The 10,196-nt window shown below is 44.8% G+C and overlaps 1 protein-coding gene across 1 annotated transcript in view; it reads right to left on the bottom strand.

Moving 5' to 3' along the window:
* Positions 1–10,196, bottom strand: part of SNX29 (sorting nexin 29) — a 569,236-nt gene that overhangs the window by 355,794 nt on the left and 203,246 nt on the right. Inside the window, exon 14 of the mRNA XM_007462815.1 lies at positions 1,419–1,501. Within this exon, the coding sequence (XP_007462877.1) occupies positions 1,419–1,501 (83 nt within the window). The remainder of the gene's footprint in view (positions 1–1,418; positions 1,502–10,196) is intronic.

A 10,196-nucleotide genomic window follows, 5' to 3' on the forward strand; every position in this document is an offset into this window, starting at 1 on the left:
AAAAAAAAAAAAAATCAACATGTTGAACCTGATCGAGTACAAAAGCTCCAAAGAAAATTCAAGTCTTTATGATATTGCTACACAAGCCAAATCCAGACTCCAATCTTATCTCTCTCTCTCTGACACAGAAAAATAACTACCATTGACTGAGCACCAACTATACACTGGGTGCCATACTAGAAGCTTTGCAGTCTTTGTTTCAGAAAATCCCCACAACAGCCCTCGTGACATTGGTGTGATTTCCTCTTACATTGGTGTGGCGTTTCCTCTTCCAGATGGCAAAGTAACTCCAAGAGGTCAAGTCATGGAGGGTGCACCTGAAGTCAAATCCAGGTCTGGTTGACTCCCAAGACCTGTGAGCATGGAGCATCCACCTCTCTGTTAAAAGGTCCACACTCTGAGAGCTCATTTTTAAGAAAATCTTGTAATGGTCAGTTGGTTGAAGTTTGCAAGACCCTTGAGCCAAAGTTAATTAACTATCCCTTCTTCAGGCTGACCTGAGAAACATTTTAGTAGAGTCATGACAGTTAAAGTGCAGGCAAACTGCACAGGGAGGAAGCATATAGCACTACTTTATTTAGTGAGATCTTGGTCAAACGATCATTTTTCTATCTAGCTGTATTTCTGATTAAAAGTATTAATAATAATAGCTAAAATCTACTCAGTACTCACTCTAAGTAGGCATTATGCTAAGATGTCTACATGGACTGCCTCATGAGGTAGGCACTATCAACTAACCTCATGCTACAGATGAGAAAACTGAGGTACACAGAGATTAAGAAATTTAACCAGAGCTGGGGTTGGCGCCTGATCAGCCTAACTCCATAGCTCTGATTCTCCGCCACGATGGCATTCTGTTGCTTTCACCCCTGGCCTGATGTGACTTAATCGTGCTGAAGGTTCACTACCTTGCAAATGTTTCAAGACTCTAGACATAAAACTCCCTAAATGGGCTTCCCTGGTGGCGCAGTGGTTGGGAGTCCGCCTGCCGATGCAGGGGACACGGGTTCCTGGGAAGATCCCACATGCCGCGGAGCGGCTGGGCCCGTGAGCCATGGCTGCTGAGCCTGCGCGTCCGGAGCCTGTGCTCCGCAACGGGAGAGGTCACAACAGTGAGAGGCCCGCGTTAACGCAAAAAAAAAAAAAAAAAAAAAAAAAAAAAAAACTCCCTAAGTACACAAACTGATACAGTATTGCTAATAATCTGGCAAGTAAGTCTTATAATAATATGCATTTAGCAAGAATACAGAGCCGGGTTTTCCATTTAATTGATTTTCTGGAACCCTAGCCAGCCCCGTTCTTCTAATTCATCTGCACGTGCACTCATCCCATGCTGAGTGTCTGCTATGCCAGGCACAGGGGCGATGAAGACGATAAGGTGTAGCCCCCTCCCCACCCAGGCTCCGTCTGCCCCTCACCTTCAGCTGTCTGACCTTCTCTTTTCAGCATCTGGACAGCTCCCACGTATTTCTTCAGTTGGACTTTGAGCACCTCGTTTTCTCTGCAGGTACAAGAATGTTAGAAAAATATATTTAAAAATTGGCAACTTAGACCCAAGGAAGGAGGAGAATCTGTGTAAAGAAAAATACACAATGTGCATCTTATAAATATTAATATATTCTCTGTTTTAGAGATCATCGCTGGAAAAGACTATGTTAGCAAAGGCACGTTTGCAGAATGCCTTTGAGAACTGTTCATTCGTGATGGAAATAAGCATTAATTGGTTGCGGTGCCCACAGATTCAGGATGCTGACATGTGTGGCCCTCAGGCTATTTGAACCAATCAGTTAGATGCCTATTCTGTGCCAGGCACTCTGTAGTATCCTCTCCATTTACAGAAGCACATAATAGGTACTGTTTACTTGGGGAACACTCAGTATTTTTATTAACTACTACATGTATTGAAAATCTCCTATTTGCCAGGCATCACGTGACGTCTTTATGCATCTCATTTAATCCTTCCAAGATACATATTATCACAACACCCATTTTACAGATGAGGAACGTGAGGTATAATGAGGAGAAGCGGCTGACCAACTCCAGCAGCACCCCATGTAAGACTGCAGAATGAAACGTGGAGCTCAGGCAATGACAAGACCCCACTCTACTAAATTCACTCCCCAGGTACCCCAGCTGCGGAACAGGACATGAGGGTCAGAGAGAAAACTACCATTTGTTGAGTATTTACCCACATAGCTCAGACTTTACACATGTGACCTCACTGAATCAAGCACACGTGTATTCATTCACCCATTCTTCATTCAATGGTAACACTGAATCATGTTAAGTACCTAACGATATGTCAGGCACAATGGTGACCCTGTAGAATTCTCCTCATTTTGCAGGAGAAGAACTGGGGCATGGAAAAGGTCACATGGCCAATGCCAAGGTCATACGTAAGGCACACGGCCCAGACACAAGCCCAGGTCTCTCTGCCTTCTCTGTCTCTTTTGAGATTCAGAACTGGTTTCTCACTGGCTACCCCAGAGACAGGTGCCTCTTCCACATCTTCTCTTCCTGCTCCCTGCCACCCCCCACAAGGCCTTGAGCCTGTGTGCTCTTACACATGCTGGAATATTTCCTCACAAAGAAAAGAGCTTTAAGACTGGGTGTCTTTTATGATTATAAAAAATAAAACGCTCACTGCAAAATACTCAAACCATCACAACACATTTAAGAAGAAATGTAAAAAATCCACTAAAAATTCAACCCCTTGAAATAAACCCCACTATCATTTTTCTATCTGTCCTATCAGCTACCTCTCTAGGCATGCACACACATACACACACACACTGTATATAATCATTCACAGATGAAACACCTTTCACACTCTTCTAAATTTTTTTGTGTGAAGTCTTTTTTCCTTTGCTTACTGTCACACTCATCCTTCCCCATGGTAACCAACGTTAAAAACCTGGTACACACATTTCACGCCTCCTCCACGCTCACATAGTCACCACAAACCTGATACACTTAAACAGAGTTTACTTTATGAAACCAGACCCTATTATAAATTTTTCTGCTACTGGCTTGTCTCATTTAACAATTCACCACAGTAAGCTTCTAACTCCGACTATTTATGGGTGGAGATGCCATTCCTTGGTACGAATATGCCACACATTTGCTCAGTGGAAAAACTGCAGACTGCCCATCACAGGTTCTGTCTGTCTTCGATGCACCTGACTATACCTCAGCCCACAGAGACAGCACTTTGTTTGTGTTTTGCTTTTCTGCCCTGTATTTGTCAGAAAGAACATAAGTACCAACTGCAGACACTACCATATACTTAGGTGTCGCCTGAGATCTGTGCATTCATCTCAGTAGCTTGAGAGAAAGTAAAACATGAAGTCCCTTAATTATCGCCCTCCTCCTAGATAGCCTGTCACAGGTGTTTCTAACTGTGGTCGCACTTTCTCTGTGATACGAAGAGTGAACGTCTGAAGCTAAACAACTAACAAGTCTTGAGAAGGTCTGTGGGAGGGAAAACACTCCCTGATGGACATGCTGGTACAGCTGGTTTTCTTGGATCCCCTAAGCCGGATCTTGTCATTCATCCCAACCTACTGCTAATCCCCACATGTGAATTCCAGGCACATATTACCTTAAAACAAGGGAGAGAAAGCAACTGATGTGCATTTCTGTATGGCCTAATTTAACAAACGGTTCATGCAGAATGTTGTCTAAGAGGCAGAAGAGGCAGGTTCATTCAGGCAGACTGACAGGTGGGTCGTGTCCGTGTCTGGCTGCCAGGTCTCAGCTTGTTTGCTCACACTATCCAGGCCCATCCTCAGCTGCCTAGTCCATCTTCAACTCTGCAGCCAGCACTAAGGTATTCAAGTGGCTGCTTTTCTTCTGGTTTGGAGCCATCTTTTAATAGCATCTTATGACTATCTAAATATCAGACCTAACAGATAAAGACCAAAAACTTTAATACAAATCCAACTTCCAACAAAATGATGAGATGTCGTGGAGAATATACCATGGACGGACATCTTTAAGAACCATAAATTCATCCCAGCCAACTCTGTACCAATGAACTTGTTTGCCTTTCATGGGAAATGAACTTTCAGTCAGTAGAACTTCTCCTGACTCAAACACCTGGAGAGTACACTGACCGCCCCAAAGAGGCAACTAGCTCCTGACCCCAGGCAAGATGAGGCCTTTTATGTTTTAATTTTTATTTTGAAGTAATTATAGATTCAGAAAGTTGGAAAGATATTACTGAGAGATCCTGTATACCCTCGGCCCAGCCTCCCCCAATGGTTACATCTTCCGTAACTACAGTCCGATGGCAAATCCAGGACTCCGACACGGTCACATCGTGTGTGTAGTTCTATCCAGCCTGGTATTTTAACTGATGGTCATAACAATCTGCGATGGGATACAGATTCAGATGACCAGAGCAGGCAGACAGATGAGGACCATGAGTAACGCAAACCAGCCATGAGACGAGAGGGTCTAAGGGGTGGGAGCTGTGGCCAACCAGAGAGTTGTGGTCCCACCAAAAGGTATTTTTTACTTTTTTTTTTTTTTTTTTTCTTTTTTGCGGTACGCGGGCCTCTCACTGTTGTGGCCTCTCCCGTTGCAGAGCACAGGCTCCGGACGCGCAGGCTCAGCGGCCATGCCATGCGGGCCTAGCTGCTTCGCGGCATGTGGGATCTTCCCGGACCGGGACACGAACCTGTGTCCTCTGCATCAGCAGGCGGACTCTCAACCACTGCACCACCAGGGAAGCCCCAAAAGGTATTTTTTAAAAACATAACATGTTAATGGCCCACGAAAATAATTCCCAGGCTCTGAATGACTAATTTGCAACCAGCAACAGGACTTTAATTTGTAGACAGAGGACCGTATAGAATGTACCATTCCTGATGATCAAGTAAGAATGCCATTTTATTTGCCACCTCGTGATACAACAGGATGGGTCAAGAGTTAAGAGCATCCTAACTGTGAAAGGCCTCAGAAACCCTCCGAGTGTGTGAACGAGATCGGGATTGTGGCTGAGGCTCATCCCAACAGGGGTCTTCAACCCAGCACAAGTCACATCATGGGTGCCCATTGGTCTGAACAGGCCAGAGGCAAGGTGAGCAGAGTGGACCAAACCCTGCCCAGGGCCCCGAGGCATCAACACCCACCACAGGCCCAGGCAGTCCGGCTTCAGAGCCTGGGTGCCTATCGTCCTATCGTGTGTGTGTGTGTGTGTGTGTGTGTGTGTGTGTGTGTGTGTGTGTGTGTGTGTGTGTGTGTGTGTGTGTGTGTGCGTGTGTGTGTGTGTGTGTGTGTGTGTGCGCGCGCGCGCAAGCAACAGGGCTCTGACTTTTAACTCTTTTGGTTGCTGTTGTTCGGCTATGTTCTCTAATTGTCCATAACAAAATGATGTTTGAAAACAAAAGAACACTTTCATTGCCTAGTCTCTTAAAATTGTACACTTAAAGAAAATGCTAAGAGGGACTATGAGGCAGCTATGGGGCAGGGCCCCCCTCCACCTGCTCCCCTCTGGGGGGAGGCACCGCCCACCTCCACGAGCCTGGGAGGATGAGACCTCTGCGGGAGGCAGCACAGATGGCTGCAGCCCGGTGAGCCAGATCTTAGGGCAACTCTCTCTTCTCCACTTCACGCGGTGTACCCCTCCCCGGCTCTCGGGAGTACACAGCCCAGGTGATCACCCATGACACCTGGCTCTTTCTGCAACCAACGGAGTCTTTTTTTTAATTTAATTTAATTTTTAATTTTTATTTTTTTATTTTTTTGTGGTACGTGTGCCTCTCACTGTTGTGGCCTCTCCCGCCGTGGAGCACAGGCTCCGGACGCACAGGCCCAGCGGCCATGGCCCACGGGCCCAGCCGCTCCGCGGCATGTGGGATCCTCCCGGACCGGGGCACGAACCTGGGTCCCCTGCACCGGCAGGCGGACTCTCAACCACTGCGCCACCAGGGAAGCCCCCAACGGAGTCTTTTAATCAAATCCTAACACTCCATCTGGAAAACCATCTAGAAAAGCTGGGGGAAGGGGTGCTTTGTTGAAAAGGAACCGTCAGCGCTCAGAACAGCTGGGCTCTCCCCAAGGATTTAGCCTTTCAGCTGCAATTTCCACATCTGCCTCAAAGGAGGATATGGATGGGGGATGCCCTCAGCGACTGCTTTACAAGGCTGAAGATGAGAAAGCCATGGGGCGAGGGGGGATGGGGATGGGGTCCAGTCTTTATTTCGTGGCCCAGGAAACTGCGTGGGAACCCAACCCCACTAGGGAAGATAAACCTGCAGAAACGCCCCTCCCCGCCGCCTCTTTAGTAATCAACCAGTTCTTTCAACTCTGAAGGGCAGCGGGATCCAACTTCCTCGCAGTTCAATGAAAGGAGAAAAAACGCCCAGAGAATGAACTAAAACAGAATCTCCCAAACGTGGTACATGCCCGAGATCATTTAAGAGGTTCACAAAACTTTTTCTATTTTAACACTTAAGCATTTCTTCCAGTATGTTTTTTAAAAACCGATTTTCCATTAATGGCAGTGATATAAAGAATCCTTTGGAGGGGCTTCCCCGGTGGCGCAGTGGTTGAGAGTCCGCCTGCTGATGCAGGGGACACGGGTTCGTGCCCCAGTCCAGGAAGATCCCACATGCCACGGAGCGGCTGGGCCCGTGGGCCATGGCCGCTGAGCCTGCGCGTCCGGAGCCTGTGCTCCGCAATGGGACAGGACACAACAGCGAAAGGCCCGCGTACCGCAAAAAAAAAAAAAAGAATCGTTTGGAAAGAAATGTGAAGGCTTTCAAAAGTGAGTGGACTGAAAGACAAATATTAAGGAATGAGTAACATGGGAGGTACACACGAAGACGGTACACATGAAGGCACTGCACAGCGACAGAGCTGAGGAAGAGAATCTTTGCTTTAGATAAAATAAGGGTATAAGGAGAAGATATTTTCTTACAGTGTACTTCCCACACTGTATCCCAGGGATGACAAACGGCTCTCAGACAGGGACGGGAGAGTAGAGTTAAATGTTCAGGAAACGATGGCGCTAATCAACATTAGGAAAGTTCCCTCTCCCTCCCCCTCCTCCCCAGGGCTCCTCAAGCCTTTAATATGTTTATGTACACTGACCACCTACTAACTCCTCAAACCTCACAGTTTGTGAAATGCTGCATTTTCACCTTGGGCACAGCCCTCTATGAGCGGGAGAGAAATCTCAGTGGAAAAGAAACACGTCTACATTAGAAAAACACTACCCACGTGGACTGTGGCAGAGATGGGCATTTGAGATGTTTATGCCTCCTTGAAATCCCTCTGTGTGAATTAAGAAGTGAGAAGCAGTTCAGTGCCAAGACCTCCTACGGGTAAAACTGGGGCCTCATTCAAAACCTCCCTACATGTGTAATAGGAAATACGCTTTTCTACCCACAACACGAGAGTATCTGCCTCCGAGTGGGGCTCTGAATGTTCAAGGTGCTGCAGACTCAACGTGCTCTCGTTCAACCTGCATGGCAACTCTGCGAGAGTTATTACTCTCATTATACAGATGAAGGAACTGATGCTCAGAGAGGCTCAGCAGTCGATCAAAAAATTCATGCAGCTATATAAGGCACGGCCACAATTTGCACTTAAGCATCTCCAAGTCCGTGCCCTCCTTCCTCCTCCCTGCCACATACTTGGTCTCAGTGGATCGTCAACAGCGCTTCACAAGGTTGGTTTTAACTGGGCTCATTTTGCAGATAGGAAAGCTGAGGCCCACAGAGTGAAACAACATACACACACACCTGGGATTCCAACCCATGTCCTATAACTCCAAAGTCTCTTGCTGAGTTCATAAAAATTAAATGAACTGGATAAAGTTGAAAACTTAAAGCCTTGAAAGAGTCCATTGGGAAATGAGGGTGGATAAGCATGGGTCTGCAGAATCTCTCGGCTGATCAGACTGCTGTGCAAATGTGAACAGGATTCTCCTGATCAGCAAGCTTTTTTCAGAGGTTAAGGAACTGTCCTAGGGTTACACAGCCTCTGCTGCCCATCAGCAGACATCTCACAAATGTAAGCAGTTGGTCTGAGGTGAGCTTTTTCCAAATATGAACCAACAGCCTCAAGAACTGTATACCTTTTGACCCAACAACTCCACTTCGAGGAAACTATGCCCAGGAAATAAGGAGCAAAAGGCTCAAAACATAAACATGAGGGCTTCCCTGGTGGTGCAGTGGTTGAGAGTCCGCCTGCCGATGCAGGGGACACGGGTTCGTGCCCTGGTCCGGGAAGATCCCACATGCCGCGGAGCGGCTGGGCCCGTGAGCCATGGCCGCTGAGGCTGCGCGTCCAGAGCCTATGCTCCGCAACGGGAGACGCCACAGCAATGAGAGGCCCGACTACCGCAAAAAAAAAAAAAAAATACACATGAGGATGTTGTGAATGTTATCAGAAAGAAACTGGTTACAAATTAAATGTCTGACACTGGGGCAGTGAAGAGATAAATTATGGTGTATCCACCAGTAATAGGACACTATGAAGCTGCTGAAGTTGTGATGAATATGCATGTTAATTAACATAGACCAACATTTACAATACACCATTACATGAATGTGGCAGAGTACAAAGAAAGTATATTTACTGTAACCCCTCACGTATATTTATTGGTATATGTTTGCGTTAGAAATATATATATATACCACAATGTTAACAGGGCTTATTTCTGAATGATGAAATTAGGAGAAAAAAAATTTAATATGCTGTCAACACACTTTACTAGCACACTAGAAAAAACAAGGTATGAAGAGTAAGGTCAGACTTACAGAAAACAAAAGCAACCCTACAGCTTAACATAATACTTAGTGGTGAAAGACCGAATGTTTCCCCATGGGACTGAGAGCAAGCTAGGAAGTCTCTCTTGCCTCTCTCTCCTATTCAGCACAGTACTGGAGGTTCTAACCAGTGAAATGATTCTTTTTGAAGGGCATGCAGAATGAAGGGAAAACCAAAACTGCCCCCACTGGCAGATGACCTGATTTCTTCAGAGAAAATTCCAAGAATCTACAAAAAAAATCCTAGAATAAGTGACTTTTTCCAGGTCAAATATGGAAATTAATTGTATTTCTATATATTAACAATGGACAATTTGAAAGCAATATTATAAAAAGAATCATTCATCATAGTTCCAAAAGATGAAGTACACAGGTGTAAATCCAACAAAACATGTGCAGGATCTGTATGCTGAAAACTGTGAAACACTGATGCAAGAAATCAAAACAGAACTACGTCAATGTAAATACCAGGTTCACAGACTGTAAGACTCAAAATAGTTAAGATGTCAACACACTGATCTATAGATTGAATGCAAGTCCAACAAAAATCCCAGCAGGATATTTTATACATATATACTAGCTGATTCTAAAATTCATATGGAAAGGCCAAAAAAAAAAAGTATAGTAGCCAAAATCATCGTGAAATAGAAGCAAAATTTGAAGGATGCACACTACCCAATTTTCAGACTTTCTATAAAGCTACAGCAATCAAGGAATGTAGTATAGGCAAATGACAGATATAGAACCAATAGAAAGAAGAGTCCAGAAATAAGCTCATATAAATATGGTCAAATAACTTTTAACCAAGGTACAAAAGCGATTCAGGAAAAAGGATGGTCTTTTCAACAGACAGTTTGGGAACAGCTGGACATGCATACGCCAATACTTCACATCTTATACAGATATTAACTCAAACTGGAAGACATATAAAACTATAAAACCTGAGGAAGTCTTCATGCCTAACCTGGGGTTAGGCAAAGCGTTCTTAGATTTAACACCAAAAGCATGAGCCAGAATAGGAAAAAAAAAAAAAGTTAAACTGGATTTGCTCTGTGAAAGACATTTTTAATAGCAGAAGACAAGTTACAGATGGGGAGGAAATACTAACAAATCGGATAAACAATAAAGGACTTGTATCTGAAATAAAGAACTCTCAAAACAAACAAACAAAACATAACTACCCAATAAAAGGGGGGGAAGGGCAAAAGATTTGAACAGACAATTCACCAAAGAAGATAGACAGTAAATAAGCACATGAAAAGATGCTAATCATCATTAGTCATTAGGTAAATACAAATCAAAATCGGTGAAACAGCACTACAAACCTAGTAAAATAGCTTTAAAAACTTTTAATGACAATATCAAGTGCCAGGGGAATCTGGAGCAACTGAAACCCTCTTAACATTGCTGGCAGGA

This window comes from Lipotes vexillifer, unplaced genomic scaffold (genome assembly GCF_000442215.2).
Source record: "Lipotes vexillifer unplaced genomic scaffold, Lipotes_vexillifer_v1.1 scaffold306, whole genome shotgun sequence".
Taxonomy (NCBI): Eukaryota; Metazoa; Chordata; class Mammalia; order Artiodactyla; family Lipotidae; genus Lipotes; species Lipotes vexillifer.